General features: G+C 36.5%; 1 protein-coding gene across 1 annotated transcript in view; it reads right to left on the bottom strand.

Moving 5' to 3' along the window:
* MED13L (mediator complex subunit 13L) overlaps window positions 1–21,590 on the bottom strand; it is a 260,986-nt gene that overhangs the window by 119,224 nt on the left and 120,172 nt on the right. Inside the window, exon 3 of the mRNA XM_019641580.1 lies at window positions 16,817–16,900. Coding sequence (XP_019497125.1) covers window positions 16,817–16,893 — 77 coding nt within the window. The 5' untranslated portion in view covers window positions 16,894–16,900. The remainder of the gene's footprint in view (window positions 1–16,816; window positions 16,901–21,590) is intronic.

Below are 21,590 nucleotides of genomic sequence, written 5' to 3' on the forward strand. Positions count from 1 at the left end.
CAGTCTGTAGGTGTTTCTTAGCATATGCACATGACTTCAGTCATATTCAAATCCTGCAAAGCAATTCATCACCTTTTCTACACCTTGGGCTCACAGCAGAGATAAAAAGACTAGGAAGTATTTCTTTGTTTAACTGTCTGGTCACTCTGGGCGCCGTGTTAGAAGCACTCTCCACATCTTCCATTGCTGCTTAGAGAGCACTGCCCTCTCTACTCCGCCAAGCCTTTCCTTGAGACACCACCCTGATGTGTCTTTGGTTTTGCTCTTTTCCTTGCCATGATTCTACCTCAAGCCATCCAAACCTTAGAGCTGTCAAAACTCACTTAGCTTTATGAATCTCTCCTTTTTACCAGAACCCACGCCACTATCTCCCAGTTTTCACCTTCAATGCTTAGCATCTATTTCACAAATGGAGACACCAATGACACACAGTGTCTTATCTCTAATTGCTTTAAGTGTTTACATCTTACCTTCACAATAATACTAAGGTCTCTGGCAGGACTTGATCAAATTACTTTACTCATGCCCACCAAACGCCAAAGATTAAAAAAAAAAAAACTGTTAGAAAAGATTCCCGGGGAATATAGATAACAAAACAAATGCTGAAGTGAGGAATTCTGGTATAATAAATGTATGAAGCACATTTTTGCTTTCAAATAGTTCATAGTCCATGCATATACTCGAATTAATCTTCAATGTATAACCACTATGTATTAAGTAAAATAAAGCAATGGGACAATGGGGGAGAGTATGAGTACCATTCCATACACTATGTGTATAATAAAGGGAAATATATACATACACACTTGCGTATATCTATATAAACATCTCTGGAAAATAAAATGAAACTGGCAATAGGACTTAACACTGGCAGAGAAACTGGCTGACTGGGCAGTGAGTGCAGAAGAGACTTACTCTTTCACTTACACCGTTTTATGCTATTTAAATGTTATACTATTTACATGTATTGCCCATTCCAGATAATAATTTAACAGGATAAAATAAATACTTATGGAGCTTGTCTGCTGAAAACGTTTTTGATATACATGCGTTTTAGTGAATTAACACAAGAAGTAAACTGCTCTGCTGTGCAAACGCTTCCTTATGAGGAAGGCTCTCACTCACCCAATCATTTCGTGGATAACTACGGAAATTCGAAATGCTAGCCCCTATACAGCTTTATAATTAGATAAATGTTTACCTTAAAAGCTTATCTATAATCAATAATCACTTCTGTATTATACTTGTAATCATTCCTTACTGAGAGCATGAAGACTGCATGACGAAATGAGGAAAGCAGCAGTTATGAAACTGTAAACACATGGATTTGCGTCCTCCACCTCTGAGCTGTGTGACTCTCAGCTAACCACTTAACCCATCTGAACAGCAATTTTCCTCTTCAGGACAGAGGCAGGGCCAATGCCAGCCTGTCACCTATTTTTGGTAAAGTTTTATTGGAACTAGCTCTGCCCATTTGCTTGCACATTGCCTATGGCTGCTCTCACTGTACCATGTCAGACTTGACTAGTCTTGACGGAGACCATATGCCCTGTAAAGCCGAAAATATTCGCTCCCAGGCCCTTAACGGAAAAGGTTTACCTGCCGCTGCCTGGGAGCAGAGTGCAGACAGACCACATCCACACTGAGATTTCTGTCAGCATGACCTCCACTCTACGCAGGCAGCGGGTCAAAGCTATTTCAGAATGATACGGAGACAGTATTTATCTTTTTCACCTGACTGTCACCCAGTGCACCATCGAGTTTTCCAGAGGCTACATGATGTGTGATGTCACAACCAACTACATACAGAAGCCGACACGAAATACAGCTGTTTTCCCTTAAGCCAGACATTAAAGAGGTTTGGTAAAAAAAACATGCCACTCTTCTGACTAAATATTTTTTTCCTTTAGAAAATTGTTATTTTAGCTCAAAAAGGGCTATTTGTGTTAACATATAATGGGTTTATTATTGTTATTTTTAAAACCATAAATAGTTTAACATTTCTCAGTTTTAATTCTTTGGTGTCAATACTGACAAGTTTAACCTACATAAATAAAAGCTCTTTTGCATGTTTATAGGTGTTTTGAGAACAAAAAGTTTGAGGGCCTGCTATACTACAGCTCTAACTCATCAGAGTGGCATGATTAACTGGCCTTCCAGAACAGTCTATGCACTTGGCAGGATAAACAGAGTACAGTCAGTCTTCTAGGACACTCAATGATACCTCAGCATCCAGCAAGCAGTAAAGGAGAGAAATTTGACAATTCTGATCAGAAGCTCTCCAGGGTGCTTGTTAAAAAATTTTATTCAAAACTTTGAAACGAGGCCAAAGGAAGACAACTTGTCCTCTCAATGTCATACAGGAGAAACACCCATCCAAAAACCATCTACTGTCTCCGTTACTCAACTGTGCACCACAGCACCCCAGAACACCACAGCAAATTCACAGGGGTGTGGTGGGATGCTTTTAATTGGGGGGGGGGGATTTGGGGGGGACGACAAAGGAACATCTGTCAGAGACTATGCAAACTACTAGCTAGGTAGTCTACAGTTTCAACATTAAACTGTATTGCATTCCCTGCAACAGTCAAATCTTTATAAAACTGGGTTTTCAGTGATGACTGCGATAGGAAGTCAAATCAAGATGGAAGGAAATGACAGCAAAGGTATCCAATCTGATCCCATGGTCTGACAAGCTGTCCAGTGCCCAACAGGCATACATGCCCCTAATAAGAAGCAATTGTGGTTATTTAAGAAGAAAATAAATTTTATTCTTTCAATTTATGGGCATTATTTGTTCAAACAGCTACTATGTTGTAGGTATATAAACACTTATTTTCTATAAAAACCTAGCTACTCAAATGCCCTCTGACCTGGTTTTAACATCTTACCTGTTCCTTCACTAATTAAAGAGTTGATTGAAATGTTTGGTATTTGTTCATTTTATATTTGCAATACAGTCTCAATGTTACCTTTTTGTAAATTATACTTTAGTACACTGAGGTACTTTTCCAGTGTATCTAGGAATAACTCTATTTTAAAAAGCTAAATTTTAAAGATTTCACTAATCACCAGGCACTATGGAGGGATGTATATGCATATATAGGAATTCGTAAAGTGTCAAAAAAGACTCTACATACATTCTTGTGTTCAAATAAAGGACATATTTATGCGTTAGAATACAATTAAACTGTCTCATAATTCTATGTGGTTTTACACATTTTCCAATTTTTAGTAAATATATTCAATCCTTCTGTACTCAGAAAAATACAAAATAGGTTTTTTTAATGTTTAGGATGATTTATGAAAACAGCCTTTGAAAAAGTAGTATTAATAAAAACTTTAAAATGTGAATGAGTAATATGGAATTAAATTCCCTCCAAGGAAACATTTTAGTATTTTTTATTAAACAGAGGGCTAAGGACAAAAGAACAAATGGGAATATTTGTACAATTAGAAACTTTTAATCCCAGAATATGCCAGTAAATCAAAAATATAGATAATTTACTTTACCCTCAACCTCCCACTGACTTTTTCTATTATCTTTCACTCCATGTCAAACATTCTTATCTAGCTCATTCATCTCATTTCAAGCTACATAAGTGATAAATGTGTTTAACAAAGAAAAAGAATAGAAAAAACTTTCCCTTTTTTGGTACCCTCATGAGGAATGGTAGGGAAAAAAGCAAAGTAAAATCAAATGCATAAATGTTTCCAGATGTGCTGAATCATGCCGAAGAAGAAAATTCTGGAAGTTTTGATGGTTTGTAAGCAGCTTCCTTCTTTCCTCATCTGATAAAGGTGACTCCTGGATCCATTTCTGTCTGGGTCACTTTTCACCTATGCTGCCTTTTATTACTCAGAATAGCTATCTCATCTTACTATTAAAGATACTTGGTCTAACACTAGTTAGAACTATCTCTTATATGTGAAGCATCGAAAACAGACTACCAGACTAGTAGTGAACCTTAATAGTCAAAAGACCGCTTTATAACATCGTATGTATCTGAGATCAAAAATAAAACCTATGAAAATACTTGGTGTAAAGGAGATCAATTTTACCGAAGTTCTACCATCTGCCTTTAATGCATAGTCTATATAAACATAGGACAGTAATGAATACATGATGCTAATCCTGAATTATGATTATTTAATTTTTAAAAGCTGATCAGCTTCATTCATAATATAGTGAACAGAATATAAAAGTATGCTGACAACCTAGGAAGAAATTTACGGAACGGGCTTTAAATGATTTGCTTGTCTAGCCATTCATTCAACCATTTACATGATAAATTCAGCCATTTATCTCATTTAATCTTCAAAACAACCTATATAAAGTGGACATCATTATTATTACCTTAATTATTATTCCTATTCAGAGTTTAGAAAACACAGGAACAGAAACATAGGATATAGTGAGTAGAGCAGTTTTACTATGTATACTAAGAGCATAATTAGGAGTTATAATGAAGTCCTGAACTTCTGTCATTTATTTCCAAAGAAGCAGTCTATTGGGTGACAGATTCAGGCTCATCAGTAATCCTTGTAATGATGTATACACGCATTGCTTTCCTGAAAAAGTCGCATGTACAAAAAGTTCTAATTCCTGAACACGAGATTTACAATTCTACATTCGTATACTGGGTCAGGACAACGGGCCCTGCTCCGCTGCCTCGCCCTATCTGGTGTCACCCTAGCCAACCTCAGCTCCAAGCTGCTCCTCAGTAACTTCAGCTGTTTCTGAAAATCCCTGATTTGTGCAAAGGAGTTACAGGGAGGGTGTGCAGCAGCATCCTGCCTTAGAAGAGATCAGAAATACAAGGTGCCAATGTCCCAACGGAAGGTTTCTCCATGAGGCACTCAGAAGAATGAAAAGAGCTCTGAAAATTGGAAAGCTCCGTTTACAGGAAATCAGAGCACAAATACAGAATTCTTTGTTCTACAGCATCGACAGAACATACACTGTATTATACTTCAAACACTAAGCCATGTTCAAATGTACCTGAAGTATCCTCTGGTTTGAAAGGTACTTAAGTATTTTATCGAGTGTTCACTGGGTGTGTCTAGCACCAGGTGCTTGGGGGGGAGGGGGTGGGCGCGGAGGCGGCCTTGTCAGTGGTGTCTGTTAGTACCTTACTGTTTTTGAATTCATGAAACATGCTTAAAATGATCAAGGCATAATGCAAGATAGTACATACTCAGTTTAATACTTGATCATCATCGTGTGTTCCAAACCAGTACTCTAAGATTTTAGAGACTGGGTAAAGGAAGGAAGGCTACGGAGATCAAGTTGAAAAGTAAAAACGTATAATCCCAATTTTCCTATTTTCACCTACTGGGTGTTTAAGGAACTCCCTTATGAACTCTGGTTGAGTGTGGTATGTCTTTTCAATAGTGAAATTAAGGCCTAAAAATATTACTTATTCAAGGACATAACAAATCATTAGCAGAAGAAAGTTGTTATTTATTTCAGAGATGTGAACCATGCTTTGATATAAAGCTTAAATTCTACATTTTGAAAGTATAAGGAAGAAGCAAAGGAGGGGACACGGTGGCATGCTACACTGAAATTGATACAATGCTTTTAACACGACTGAGACAAAACTCAAAATTCTCCAGCTAGTGGTCCAATTTTCTCTTTCAGTGAAACTTACCTTCTACACATTTTTTTTTTTTAAATCTCAGCTCACATAGAAATACTTCAGTCAACTGTCTTCAATTACACCTCCTAAGACTCTCCTTTGTTTTCTAACATTCTCAGTGCCGGATAACACTCTGGGACGACACTGGTTGATTTCAGCAGCACATGGTAATCCTTCAAATGCTGCCCAGCAGTGTTCCCTCTAGGCACTTCTGTGTGCGACCAACGAGAAAGGCCTCCTTCTTTCCACGAGGCATGGTAAGATGACAAAATGTGCTGAGGCTGTTTCTAGTAACAAGAATTGCAATTCATAGGCCAGCAATGGGATACAAAGTTCAGCAGGGTAATGTATGCTTTCTACTAGGAAGTATTTGAACTCAAGTAACCATCATAAAGAGCCCAACTGCTCCAACTTGAAACTTGAACAAATCACTTGATAATAAATAATACTGAAGAAAAACCCAGGTAAAACTGATAATTATCAGAATGAAAGGTTTTAACCCATAAATATAATATTTTAGAAGATCATAGTTTAAGATAAGAATTGTAAAGTGGATGGTTTTGTTTCAATAACATAAGTCAATATTTTGTTTTATATTAGGTAACTTTTAAGACCACATTTTGCATTTTGATCCCAGGGCAAACTAAATAGTTTTACAGAGGAAAGAAGAATATTCCATTCAGTTCAACCAAAAATGTTAATATCCTTTGTACTAGGAACTGTAATAAGATATTGAGCAGAGTAAAAGGAAAAATAATGCACACTGGACACACCAAAATAAGTATGATTCTGTTTAAAGATTCAATTTACGAATAATGGAGAAATTGGGAAAGGAGGAAGGAAACTAAATTCTCATCTTCCTTGGTACAAATTCAAGAGAAGAATAAAAATTAAAAAAAAAAAGAAGAATAGTAAAAAGATACTATTGATAAACTTAGAGGTAAAATGCAGGGGGCGGGGTGCACAGCTAGAAAAGTTGCCTCAGGGGAGCAGCAACTTTGAGCAGGATCTCAAAGGAGATCAAAGTTAACTTGAATTGCCAGGGAAGACAGAAAGGGTAGGGGAAAAAAAGAACATACACAAAAGAGAAAAGGCGTTTAGACTATGCTAGGAATTGTGAAGGGCAACTCTGGCTGAACAAATAAGCTTCTACTGGGAGCAGGAATACCAGATAAAGTTAGGGTACATCCTAAACCACATCATGTTCTTACGTAGAAGAGTGTCTCACCAGAGCAGTCTAACATAGTACACACTGGGCCGAGCAAATACACAGGACAAACTCCAAGGCAGAAGACTGTGAGGACAGATCAGATCTGAACATTGTAACGAGGAGGAGGCTCCACAGTTACATAAGTTAATATTTCATCTTAGAACTCATGGCTTTCTATATTCTTCAGCCATAAATATGAAACTACAGTACTTCAACCCTGCACAACTATTAATAAAACCCCAAATGAAGTACATTACCACACTCTACTCACAGGTTCTCAGAATATAAATTTAATACTTTCTAAGAACCACAATTAATAAAAGCTTTATTTTTATAATATCCTGTAAACACTCCAAATACACCAAAGAAGTAAACCAAATGATCATAAAGTACATTATGTACTCTCAAAATGTTTCATTTGATTCACTAAAAGGTTGACAATAGAACTATTATGCTAATAAACAGATTTCAAAAATAATACCAGAATCACAGTGGTTTCAATCAGCTCTTTAAACATTTAGTAAAGTTCTTTAAAAATAGAAAATAGCTCATGTCAATATTTTAGGGGTAAGGGCCGGCCGAGTGGCTCAGTTGGTTAAGAGCTCACTTGAGAGTGTGAGCTCTGAACAACAGCGGTTCGAGTCCTGGCTCGAACTGAGCTGCCGCTGAGCTGCCAACAGGTGGCAGGATGGCTCAGCTAAAAAATTAAAATATATATTTTAGGGGTAAAATTAATATACAATACGACATTGCTTATATAGCATATTGCCATTATTTACAAAGATTTAGTAGAAATACTTAACTCTTTAAATGTAATCATGTATACAAAAGCTGATTTAAAATATTTTAATAGCAAGTTTCTTCTAGTCCAAGAAATTACCAGAAACAAAAAAAATTGTACTTATCTTTAATTATTTTCTAAATATTGCTACCAGCACCTCCACTACTAGTGACAACCAACCACCATTAAAACAACCATTACATGTTAGGTTCTATGCTAGTCACCTTATTTATATTATTCAATCCTAAACAATCTAAAAAAAAATCTTTGTTCTACCAAAAAAAAAAAAGAAAAGCAAATGTAGGCTCAGTAATTCTAAATAGAGTGAAATCTATTTATGTAATCTTCTTAACATTTTTAATTATGTTTCATTAAACTGATGAGGGGAAAAGGTCAGGAAGAAAATTACATAAAACCATCCAAAAGCACCAAACTCAGAACAGCATTTTTAACCTCCTTTTAAGAAATGAACACCCTTGTCTCACGGGGAAGGAGAAATGTCCTGGAATCCGGCTCCAATCTGTAATGCGTCCCCCTGCTGCCAACGTGCTACACAGATGCCACAGTCAAAACATTTATTCACAGCCCTGACCACACTTTCAAAGAAAGAACCAAATGGCTCCTTTCTTTGGTTTGGTCACTTCCTGGACATTCTTTCCTCTTACTCTCCTGTCTCGTTTCTCATCCTCCTTCATCACCTAAAGGCAATTAATAAAGACTGTCTAGGAACATTTTTATAAAGTTTTAAAAGTGACTCAGGACACGGCTTTAAATAAATGTCAACTATGTCAACTCAGAAAAGAAATAAGAAAGACGTTCTATGCCTTTACATTTTTAAAAAGACGTTTCATGTTTATAAATTTGGGGGATGAGTCTATAAACACTACTATCTATAAAACAGTATAAAACATAAAAGTCATGAATTAATAAATTGGGAAAAATTTATATTACTCAAACACTAGAATTACTAAGAAAATAAGTGTCATTTCTTTAATCAATTCAGTAAAATATTAAAATGAAAGTCTCCCACCACAACATGATTCAGCAGCCCTAGCGGCTAAGCAATCCTATCTTAATAGGCAAACATCGTAAATCTAAGTGAAGCACAAGGAACAGCAGGGTAACAAACACTGCGAAGTTTTCTGTCCTAAAATGCTCACTAGGTTCCACTTCGTGTAGTAACAAAGTAGCTCCTTCCAAAACAAGGCATTTCTCCCCAAAAAAAATAACAAGCAAAAACTCCGAAATATTAAAATCTGCTAAAATAAATGGATGTATGCAGGCAGGAACTTAAAAAGGGGGTGAGAGTCTAAACTGGGAAGAGAGGAATGGCACTGAGCTAGCGTCCCTTTTTTTATTGTTGTTTTCTAAACAGCCTTTAGCATGAGGGCAGATTAAACCACATGAGGTGGCTAAACTGACAGAAACCCCACCTCCAGCCTTACTGGCTTGAAGAACCAGAGGAGTGCATTCAAAGAGACCACAGCAGCTAGAAAATGACTATGGAAATCCTGGAAAGGAGGGAGTCAGAGATAAAACTGCCAAGTCTCTGGCTGACCCCTGAATTCTGTGCATGGGTCAAACTTAGCCCAGCTGAGACTAAAACAGTGGTTCTCAACCAGGGGCAATTGGGCTTCCAAGGGATGTTTGGCAAGATCTGCAGACTTTTTTGGGCTGTCAGAACTGAAGGAGGTTGCTTCCATATCTCGGCTATTGTAAAGAATGCTGCAATGAAGAGGGGTGCATATATCTTTTCAAATTAGTGTTTCCATTTCCTTTGGATAAATACCAAGAAATGGCATTGCCGGGTCATGTGATACATCCATTTTTAGTTGAGGAACCTCCATACAGCTTTCCATAATGGCTGCACCAATCTGCAGTCCCACCAACAGTGCACAGGGGTTCCCTTTTCTCCAAAGCCTCGCCAATACATGCTGTTTGTTGATGATAGCCATTCTGACAGGTGTGAGGTGGTATCTCATTGTGGTTTTGATTTACATTTCCCTGATGATTAGTGATGTTGAGCCTCTTTTCATGTCTGTTGGTTATCTGTATGTTCCCTTTGGAGAAATGTCTTTTCGTGTCCTCAGTCCAGTTTTCTATTGGATTGTTATTGAGTTGTATGAGTTTCTTATGTATCTTGGATATCAACCCCTTCTCGGATATCCCATTTGCTAATATCGTCCCCCAATCAGTGGGTGCCCTTTTTGTTTTGTTGAAGGTTTCCTTCGCTGTGCATAAGCTTTTTAGTTTTGATGTACTCCTGTGTGTTTTTTGCCTTGCTCAAGAAGATAAATACGCATATTACTTAGACTGATGTCAAATGGTTTACTTCCTATGTTTTTTTCTAGGAGTTCTATGGTTTCAGGCCTTACATTTAAGTCTTTAACCCATTTTGAGTTTATTTTTGTATAAGGTGTAAGAGAGTAGTCTAGTTTCATTTTTTGTGCATGTATCTGTCCTGTTTTCCCAATACCACTTGTTGAAGAGACTGTCATTACTCCAGTGTATGTTTTTACCTCCTTTGTCATCGATTAGTTGACCATATAAGAGAAGATTTATCACTGGGCTCTCCATTCTGTTCCATTGATCTGGGCGTCCATCAATAGAAGATGTGATATATACATGGAGGGGGGATATACAGATATAGATATATAATGGAATATTATGCAGCAACAAAAGAGAATGAAATTTTCCTATTTGCAACAACATGGATGGATCTAGAGGGTAGTATGCTAAGTGAAATAAGTCAGGCAGAGAAAGGCAAATACCATATGGTTTCACTTATAAACAGAATCTAAAAATAAAACAAAAACAGACTCATAGAAACAGACCAAAAGAATGGTTGCCAGAAGAGAGGGGCTGGGGGGATGGGTTAAAAAGGGGAAGGAGAATATAGTCAATATAATAAGATTGCATACCAACTATACTTGATTTTTTTTTAAACAAAGGAGGAAGGTACCACCCGCATTGTGTAGGAAGAAGCCAGGGGACAATGCATAGGACAGTCCTCACAACACACACTTCAGACAAGTACCTTGAATTAAGCTATTTTACAAAGCAGGAGATATATAAGCACTCAATTTAAAATGCAACTATTTTCTAAAATAACGTTGTTTACCTGTGATAATTCTCTATTGGATATACTGAAATATACCTCTATGGTGTTTAGATTCAGTCCCTAAAGTTTATATGATGAGAGACACTATGGGCAACATCCTACATGAGACTGAAGATAACAGCAAATCGAACAGTACTTCCTTCATCTGACCAAAAGGTTAATCACTTGAACATTCATTCATTCATTCATTCATTCATTCATTCATTCATTCATGTTCTGACCCATTTTTTCCAACAAGGTAGGTCTTTAACTAAGACATCTTAAGCAAAGGTAAAATAGGTGGTCAACTACATTATAAGCCAAAGACTATCTCAAGGGAACTCCTGCTTGGTACCTAAGATTTCCTCTCACCTCTTCCTAATCGGAGTATGAATACCATCACTGAAGTTAACACAATCCTTCTCTCCAGACATGTTCTTTAAAACATTCATATCCTTTGGAAGTGTAATATCAAACCTCATAGACTGGTAAATTCCGAAGGAATTACTTTCTGCTTACAACAAAACCAAAGACAATATGCTCCTAACGGTAGAAAAAGAAAGAAGGAAAGAAATATACATGCACATTCACATACATACATATGCACAGGTGCGTGCGTGTGCGCGCACACACCACACACACACACACACACACACACACACACACACGGAAAGAAAAGAAGAAATAGAAGACATTTTTAAAATAAAAAATGTGAAAACTAAAGTCCACAGGGATTCGGTTGAGTCCCACAAGGTCTAATAAACAGTTAACAGAAGATCACCAGTATTCCTGGGCAGTTGGTCTAGTAAACAAGGAGGGCTTTGTTTCCAGCTTAGTCTCAGTCCTCCAGCAGGAATAAAAACAGGAATTACAACAATGATACTCACCCAAAATCTTTACTATATATATTTTTTAAAAGTACATCTCTTACTGTCAGGTATGCAAAATCCTTCTTAAAAGTAGACAGTACATATTTAAACATTTTATTTTAAAATATGAAAATCAATTATCGATGTTGAGGATATGTTTTTACTGTATACTTTTTAGACCGCTAACAGGACAAATAAAGACTAAAAACTAATGATGATCTCTACTTGGTTATTAAGAAAAAAAGGAAAGAAAGAATAAAAAGTTTAACTGCAAACATACATACAGCTATTTAACTATCATCATGGCTGGTTGAACTGATCTTTCAATTTAACATTCTCTCTTCTATTCATGTTTGTGGAAGTACAAAGCCGAGTACTCAGTACATGAAACACACTTAAAAATCACGGCCTGTATCACTTAGTTTTATCACAGGCTCTTATTAAATGTTCGTCTCCTCCCTTCCTAGATGCAACAGTTGTCACTTTGCAGCTACTTGTAACAAATATAGCAAGAACTCTCCATTCCGTATCTTCATTTCAACTCCCATTGATGATAACTCGAGCTACTGCCACTTGAAATTCACGACTCTACTGAAACTGCTCATGTTACGGGCACCAAGTCTACATAACTGCCTAATCTGCTAGTCCTTAGTATCCATTTTACATGGGACTATACAGCAGACACGGCTGATTAATCTTGAAACGTTAAAAACCCATGGTTTTGGTGACACCAAACTTCCTGGCTCTCATTTCTCATCGACCTCTCTTAGCCTCTTTTACATGTTTCTTTTTCTACCCATCCTGTAAATGTTGATGCTCCCCAGGATTAACATCGTCCCTCTTCTCACTTTTCACACAATTCTCAAACATATTTAAGTGACAAAATATACAGCATTTTTGATATATCTTCTCTTCCATCAGATAAACTAGAAGAAAGTGGCTATGTATTTTATAGATCTATGGGGAGAAGCTGTAAAGCTATTGTGCATGATTTAGATAAGTCCACACTGTCCCATGAATATTCTTTTATGGATTGCCCATCAGATAGCTCTTGTTAACAGACATGAGGCAAATGGCCCCACATGCGCTAAGTAAATTTATGAGGAAAACTGAAAAAATGATCACTACTGATCATATTGTTCTGAACACTAGGAAGAGAGTCCCTTTACCTTTCCCACGTAAGTATCTGTTTACATGTCCGCTTAGCCTCCAGACAAGGGATCCCCTTTCCCTGTCTTTTTGTGTTTGCATCTCTAGAAGGAAACAGAAATGGCTGGGCCGTAACGAGTACAGGAGAGAGGATGAGAAGACGTGAGAGGTGAAGAGAAAGGGAGGGTGAGGAAAAGGGGAAGAGAAGTTTTAAAGTGGTAAAAAATGTCCTCCCACATCAAAATATTTCATCTTGGTATGCAAAATTCATTTTTTTTTGGCTCTTAAAACCAAAAGGCAAGGGCATTTCTTGAATATGTACATTATATAGGTTGTGTAAGAACATAAAAAAGAAATTAAAGAGATAATCCCAGGCTTAAGAGTAAATATCCACATGAAACAACACAAAAGCAGTCAAAATAATATACTTCCTGTGTGTGTGTGTGTGTGTGTGTGTGTGTGAGAGAGAGAGAGAGAGAGAGAGAGAGAGAGAAAGAGTGCACGTGTACGCACACAGCACATACAAAAGTAATTCAAATATTTGAAAGCATGGGAAGCTATTTGGAGTATCATCCAGGAGCAGGGTAGGTTTGCCCATGAAGAAGAGAAGGCTAATTAAATTAAAAATGCACTAGCAAGTTGGTTATTTTTGTTAACCGATATTTGTGCTAATTCAACTACTGTATACCTGACACCAGAAAAGATCAAAGGTACAAACTGTTATTGGGGGCAATCAATTATTTTGCTAAAAATGGCATTCAAAGACTAAAGTGTATAGGCTTAAAATTCTACAGCAATCAAATGTGGGCTGAAACTAGACTAAATAAGAAAATGAGTACCTTTCCAACAGAAAGAAGCTCCATGATTGAAATAATTTATAAATTATTTTAAAAATATATTTTTCACTGGTTTGTTTTTAAGCATATACTGGAAGCAAAGGCTTTTTCAAGTTCAACATACTTTAGAAACCACAAATTTTGTATGTTTTATGTTAGTTGTCATAATTCTTTAGGACAAAGCCAAAGACTTTGATAAACCAAAGTTTCCTTTCCTACTTATTATATTCGCAAGGATATGAATAGCAAAAGATATGTCACTACAGAGAAAAATGATATGAATAAATTTATTTTATCTTCTTGGGCCTGTCTGTTCTAATACGTGTGTGTGTGTGTGTGTGTGTGTGTGTGTGTGTGTGTGTGTAATTTTTCTAAAATTATCCTAAGCATTGCTTCATATCAAACATTAAGAACTCTATTTTAGAGTCTACCAGCTAGTGATTTAGTTTTGCTACCAAGACAGAGAGAAATTATAGCTCAAGAAATCATGCTATTAATCCAACAGGTAAAACCTATTCATCAATATATTCATTTGTTACAACTATTAAAATTATTTTAGCTACATAAAATACGCTGTGTGTTAAATCATATTTTAACCTATTGAACAAAAGTAAATATATGCTAGTATTACTTTATATTTAGAATATTATTCTTTAAAACATATTCCTTTTATTTCTATCTAATGGCATCAAATAAGAGCATTCCTATAAATAATAATTTGTGCACTGAATGTATTTAGCAAATTTTCCTCTCTATTGGTCACTAAACTGATAGGTACCAAAAAATAATAATAAGCTTAAAGAAAATTAATTAAATTTTGCTTTTTCTTAACTAAATTATAAACCAGACACACAAATTATCTCAATTAATCCTTACAATAATCCTCTAAGCCAGTAATTGCTATTCTCAACTCAACAGCAAAAATGAAAACTTCAGCTCAGGAAAAACTAAACAACTTATCCAAAGGCAAATAACTTGCGAAGAGAAGGATGCGATGGAACCCCAAATCTTATAATTCTACATGTCCTCCTCCACAGCGTCACTCTGTCCATCCATAAAGACAACCCCTGAGATCGTGTTTCAATATCCACCAGGAAGCTCTATTTTCCACTCGGAGAATAAAAGTGGCAAAGTCCTTACACTTAATAAAGCTTTACTATAGCAAATGCCAACTATTTCAATTCAATCTTTGGTTTAAAATTTTCTAATTGTTAACAATGCCTTCTAAAAAATTTTTTCAACATCAGTAACATTTAGGGGAGTGGGAGAGGGCAAAATGAGCAAATGGGGTCAAATATATGGTGACAGATGGAAACTAGACTGTATGGAGCTGAGCATGCAGATATTGAGTTACATGGTACACCTGAAATTTATGTAATGTTATTAACTAATATTACCTCAACAAAAAAATATCATTAATATTTCTACACTACAAAAACAAAGTTCCACGTTCAATTAAGAGTATACAGTCTAAAAACAAGATCATTCAATTGCATTGCTCAGAAATCAACAGCTTCCCAGTTATATAAAATCAAATATCCAAATAAGTTACATGTATTATTTACACGTGGTTTGCTAAAGTTAGGAAGACTTTGGGGATCTAAATGACGTGTAGAGGTATACAAATGCTACATAAAATAGATTGAGAACTACATTTGACTTTCAAACATTATTTTTTTACTATTAAAATACTAATTGCTACTCCTTCAATCACTATTTTGTTTCCACATTTCCTCTTTGTCCCTCAAATTCCTGTCAAATCATCATCACATAAACAACCTATAACTATTGATCAAAAGATTTAGGACTGGTTCAGTTAATTCATCAGTGACCAGTTATGAGAATGATAAAGACGATCACTGTGCTAATGCAATTCCATATTTAACCATTCACTCATCAACATTAAAAGTCAAAATTTTAACCATTCAGAAAATCTAAGTCCTCTATAAATTTAAGGAAAACACTAAGAATAATTATGTCCATGGAACATGTGTGTTAGACCAAGTCAGTAAATAAAAGAAAAAAAAGTCTCTCCATTAATCAAAGCATCTGTAAATAGAATCACACTTTTACACACTGGCACCTTTCTAAAAAGCATCACTATCCTTTTCAGGCAAAGGTTGATATAATAATACCTATGTCTTATTTAAACACAATTTTTTAATAAATCCTAATGGATTTTAAATGTACTAAAGAAGGGAAACTATTTCAAGGAAGTTCATGGTGATATGGGGGAAAAAATTGCCAGTCCTTAATTTATCTGATTTGAAAAAAGAAACCCAAATTTTCATAAATTTGATTAATGAGGAGATTCCAAAACTGAAATTTTATCAAAGCTTCAAGACATACAGGTTGCAAAGAAGGCTGCTAATTAAATCTCTGGTAGGAACAAAGAAGTTAAGAAAGTCAAGATTCCAAAAGAGGCAAGAGTTGACAGCTGAAATTCTGGCAAACTACCCAAAAGATCTAACCTTAGAGCTACCATATAAGGCTTCAACAGCTCTTATCTGCAGCCAGAAGCTGGGACCCTTAGTTAAAGTGCTAGTTCACGGACAGTAAAATAGGATCAAGATTGTGTACCCTGCTATTTGGAAACGAAATAATCACCAACTTATGATTCCAATTAAGTCTATGCTGTGTTCAGAGGTAAGTGAGATTTGTAAATATTCAGTTTTGAGGGTTTTGGTTGATTCTGGTTTGACTGATCTAAACTCCATGCTTGTTTAGTATCAAGAACTGCCTTTGAAGCCATGTATATAACAAATGACGGTTAAAAGTTTAGCATGTTTAGAGAAGTAATTCACAATCCTGGTTTGACAACTGTCAAGGTTGTGTTGACTGACTTTTAAGGGGCATCAATCAATCCTATAACTATTGTCACCACTGGAATTCACTTGTTTGTTTTTAAGGTTATGCCATGTAATGCTTTAAGGAAGAAAGCTAAAGAAGGATAATAAAATAACAAAATAGAATATTTTAATTATAAATAGTGTGGTAATAGGTGTATCTTAGACATAGGTTATTGATAATCATCTTTCTAGTCCAATTTTTAATATTCCACAGAAATTCTGTAATACAGTTTAACAAACTGCAATCCAAGAATCTATTTTCATACATCTAAACTACTAATATTATTAGAAAAGAAATAAGCTGTTTTCCCCACTCACTTCTTCCCTCAAGATAGTTGTGGTCAAGCAAAGAAACCAAGAAACCAATTTAAAAGACTCACCTTTTGTTGACTGGCTTTTCATCCTTTTCATAGGGTCGGACAAACCATTTCCCAATCCTAACGAAGTTCTTATCCATTAGGCACCTACAATAATTACATCAATAATTACTTTTATAGTTTCAGTAACAAATTAACAAGTCATTGCATCAATAATCACAGATGGCATACACCACTGAAAATAAAAATGTCACCGATTAAACTGTCAAGATGTTTCTTTATCACTTAAAACTTTTACGTTATATTTATTGAAAGAACTTTCTGACTTCGGGCATAGATTTTTAGTATATATTATTCTCGCCCATGTAAAAAAAAAATTAAGCACAGTTAAATGGTTGATGTATTCCTGAAACGTCTTACACTTCCGAATTACTTCAAATCCAATCACACTTTTGCATTACTTCAATTCTTGTGTCATCAAGAATGCTGAGAGAGCAGGCAGAATTTCTTAAGAGCACTTCAGAGAGATTTTTCCAAGTCACCAATTCCCATTTTGCAAGTTTTAATGCTGGTTCTTTCTTGCTTGGCATGTGATAGGCAACCCTTAGCAAGGATCTCAGGGAAAAATAAATAAATGAAAGCATAGCCGAGCCTGTTCTACGTGAGTATTTTCCGTATGTAGGCATGGGGAAGCACTTGGTTCTGTCTTTGCAAGAAAATGAGGAAAGACAGTCATTTCTTCCATAACAAATATTTGCTATCCTTCTATCTAAGTACTGCCCTGCTTCTATTGGGTTGTCGGAAAAGTCATGACGCATTTTTCAATGAAAAACATAGAAAAAATACATCATGACTTTTCCGACAACCCAACAGTTCCAGGGCGTTTTGTGTACATTGTGCTTCAGTGTCAAATCACCAGGTAATCTTTCTGAAGACATGCTAAATGGCACTTGAACCCAACTCATGTAATACCAAAACTGCACACAATGCAGTGGAAGTGACAACAATACAGACAGCAGAGACCTTCCCCCAACTCATTACAGGTTAGATGGGTGAGTAAACGACAATGGTTTCTGCTGGCCCTGGTGTAGCTCTCACTGGGCAGGGCCAGCGTGGAGTGCCACTGCATCCAAAAGTCACTGGCTTCAACTGGTTTCATTTTGAAAATTAATTTGTACAACAATATTCCTTGCTCACAATGAAAAAAAAAATCATTTTCAAAGTTCCCCAATCTGTTTTCCTAAAATTATACATTAACTTGCTTTCTAGGGTTAGAGACTATGTGACTCCATTCAAGTTAGGATAGGAAATGTGCAATGCCCAAGAAGGAGAAAGTGCTCAAGAAGCGAAACTGAGGAAGTAGCTCCAGTTTATTCCCTAGCTAATTGTATTTTTTAGCTAGACTACATATATGGCTATTTCCAATGAAAACCTCTAGTGTTTGAGATCAGGTTCCTTCCTCCAATAACTGCTACTACAATCGCTACTACCATTACTATATCCAATTAACCAGCACAGTATATCACTGAATTACTGGAATAATTATGTAAGATGGATGTTACAATGTCAGTTTTTATACGTGAAGAAGCAGAGGCACAGTGAGAATGTCGCCAAGAAGAGGTCACACTGCTAGGATCCAGCCCAGGTGTATCTGATCACAGAACCTGGCCATTTTATCACCATAACTACTCTCAGGCTATCACATTTCCTCAGTTCTTTCATTCTTAACATACAGAGGCATCTTCTAATTGATGGGTTTATTTAATGTTCCTTTATTCTCCAAAAGCTGTTCTAAATTGAAGGTATATTTTAAAATCGATATTGCTCAGAATGAAAGCAACAGGGCACTTCTTAAGGTACAGAACCACACCAAACAGTAAACATTGTCTTCTGCTGACACACATCCTTTCAATAAAGTATTCATTCACTCGTATATATCTTAAAGGTCAGAATTCAAAAGAATCATTTCTTCAACAACAGAAAAAATGACATTAATTTATAGTTTACAGAGAGAAAAAAAATCCAGGGCTTTATTTAGACAGTGCAATATGGAAAAAAAAAAGCAGATAAAATCTCTCTCACTGAAGACAATGTGTAAAGTTTGTTTCAAAACCCTTGCCCTTTATGAAGTAAAAGCCAGAAATTTTATTTGCTGATTTCCTTCCAGAACAAACGGGGGGTTGAGGGGTGTAGGAACAGCACAGCACATCCCAAGACCACTCCAGGACAAGGGCAAAAAGCTAATGAAAATACTATGCACACATAACTCTCTGTGCTAATGTATCTCCTGGAGTTCCCACTGCGGATGATATTTCTTTGTCAGGCAGTGTCAACAAAAGGTTAGTACGACTAACACACGAAAACAGCCACGGAAACTACTGGTCCTTCAATCAGAAAACCATCTGGTTCCAAACGACTATCATAAATTACTTATGTGATTTTCAGCTGCTAATCGGTTTCTATGTGATCAGTGATTTCCTACACACTGAGAGGAAAACATGAGAACACAGAATTGCACTGGATGAAGTCAAGTTTTTACTCTGTTTTCTAAGTACTGGATTTGCAACTAACGTCGCTGCAAAAGGGAGCAGTTACAAGTCGTCAGCAGTGATATGGCAGAAAGTTAGCCAAGTCACCAAGTATCTAAGGGAAGGTGGGCATCACATTTGTGAAAGTGCTGAGTACTATGCTCCCTTTCTGTCCTGACCCCCAACCCAATAGAGAATTAATTGCTCGGTTAGATGGAGAGATGGGTTAGGTATGACAGCAAAGTCTCCTTTTACTCAAGAAACAGGTAAAAAGAACTCAGCAACTATCACTATCAATTTCTACACTCTTCAGTCTCCTAGGTCTCAACTTTTTGGCTGGTCCAAAAAACGAGAGAGAGAGAGAGAGAGAGAGAGAGAGAGAGAGAGAGAGAGAGAGNAAATGGAGCCACTTAGAGCAGACAGTACAGAAAGTACTTCTTGTACCTGGTGTTTTGCACTTAAGAGTTATTAGCACCTGATGGACACCTGGGACTAGATAGCACACTATACTGAGACACTGAGCCCCTGGTTCTCAATCATTATCATTTTGGGGTCATGGTTTAAAAAGTCTAATCAAAGTGATTACATATAGACTATTTCCCCCTGAAAAGTGTGTGGGAGAGCAAAGCATCGCCTATCCTTCCAGAACTGGTAAACTCTCTGAAGGAGACCCCAGGTTAAGAACTTGCGTACTAAGTACTTCCATTAATCACTACTGACGCTGCTTTTGGGCTGGAATCTCTCTCTTGTCCCAACCTATCCTTTCCTCCTCAAATCACTTCATTCTGTTCATCTTTCCTATCCCAAATCAGCCTGCACAGTACTCTAACTTAATCTACAAATCAACACGTTCACCACTGAGTTGTAATAATTCATTTCTATGGCTCTTTTCTGCCAAGAAACTATGAGCAATTGGGGGACAGAGACAGTATCTATCTTATTCGCTGACAATATTCAACAAATGCTTAAGTGCCTATTATGTAATATGCTTTATGTTCCGCTCTATGCTAGTATGTGCTCGATAAATATCTCAGAAATGAATGCTATACACCAAGGAGTGCTTTCCTATTCACAATATAATATCGTTCTTCTTCTTGTTTGTAACCAGTAATCATGAACAGCCTCATACTGTTATCTTAATTTTCTTGTGTTTATGTTTCTCACTAGGGGAACACTCAATGTTTGAGGGGGAAAAAAAATCTACATATTTCATTTCTTTGTAGCCCATCACTTCTCATGCTAGACTAAAATCATAGCAGATACTCAACACGTAGGGGGATCACAGAGCTGCTAAAAAAATGTTTTGGAAGGCTAGCATTACTGGCCATATGCTTTAATTATACTTGAAGAAGAGAATTAAGTAAATCTTTCAGAGAGAGAATTCTAAAATAAAACTAAAAAATATCAGAAGTATAATTTCCCCTTTCTATACCCTATCAACCTTTATTTTATTATTTTTGAGGGAAAAATTTATATTTAACTTGAAAAATAAAGAAACCTAGCAGACATACTCCATCTGCCAAAAACCGCTTCAAATCAACATCATAAATAGTGCTAAGAATATATATCAGTTAACCCTGGTTGTTCGCTCAGTAATCCCAAGTCATTATCATTGAGATTTTCAAAATTACCTTACTATTAATATGACATAATTCTGTAAAGTAGTACAATATTATCTTGCAAGATCATGATATGACTCCAGATTTATAAAGTGTTCTTCAAGCAATAGTTTTAGGAAAGAATTTCTCTTTAGAAAGAATTCCAAGATACCTACTACTGCCCCCCAAAAAACACTGTTTGAAGAAGAAAAGCAGCTGCTGAAAAAATGAATTAAGAGTGTGTGTGCGCGCGCGCATGCGCGCGCGCACACACACACACACACACACACACACACACACAATGTTTCTGTGTGGTGCCATATGGCTCTAAATAATTAACTACAGAGCAACTTGACTCCGAAGCTAGCAAGTCCCAATCTCTAATCCCAAAGCCATGTGCAGACCTTATGTAAGACTATAGGTGCCACAGCAGCAACCACAGTCCAACTCAGCAAGCCATTTCCCAGATGGCACAGTTAGATGGAAGTCACCATGGGCTCTGGCTCCTTCTGTGCCCCGTAAATTATGAAAGTATGGAGGTATGAGAGGTTTTTTTTAAATTAGTTTCAGGTGTACAACACAGTGCAATATACTTTTTACCCCTTAAAGTGACCACCCCCCTCTCCCAATCTGCCACCCCACTCCCCGCCTGATATCATACATATCTATTACAATTCCCTTGACTCCACTCCCACACTATACTCCACATCC

The sequence above is a fragment of the Hipposideros armiger genome, unplaced genomic scaffold (assembly GCF_001890085.2).
Source record: "Hipposideros armiger isolate ML-2016 unplaced genomic scaffold, ASM189008v1 scaffold_62, whole genome shotgun sequence".
Lineage (NCBI taxonomy): Eukaryota > Metazoa > Chordata > Mammalia > Chiroptera > Hipposideridae > Hipposideros > Hipposideros armiger.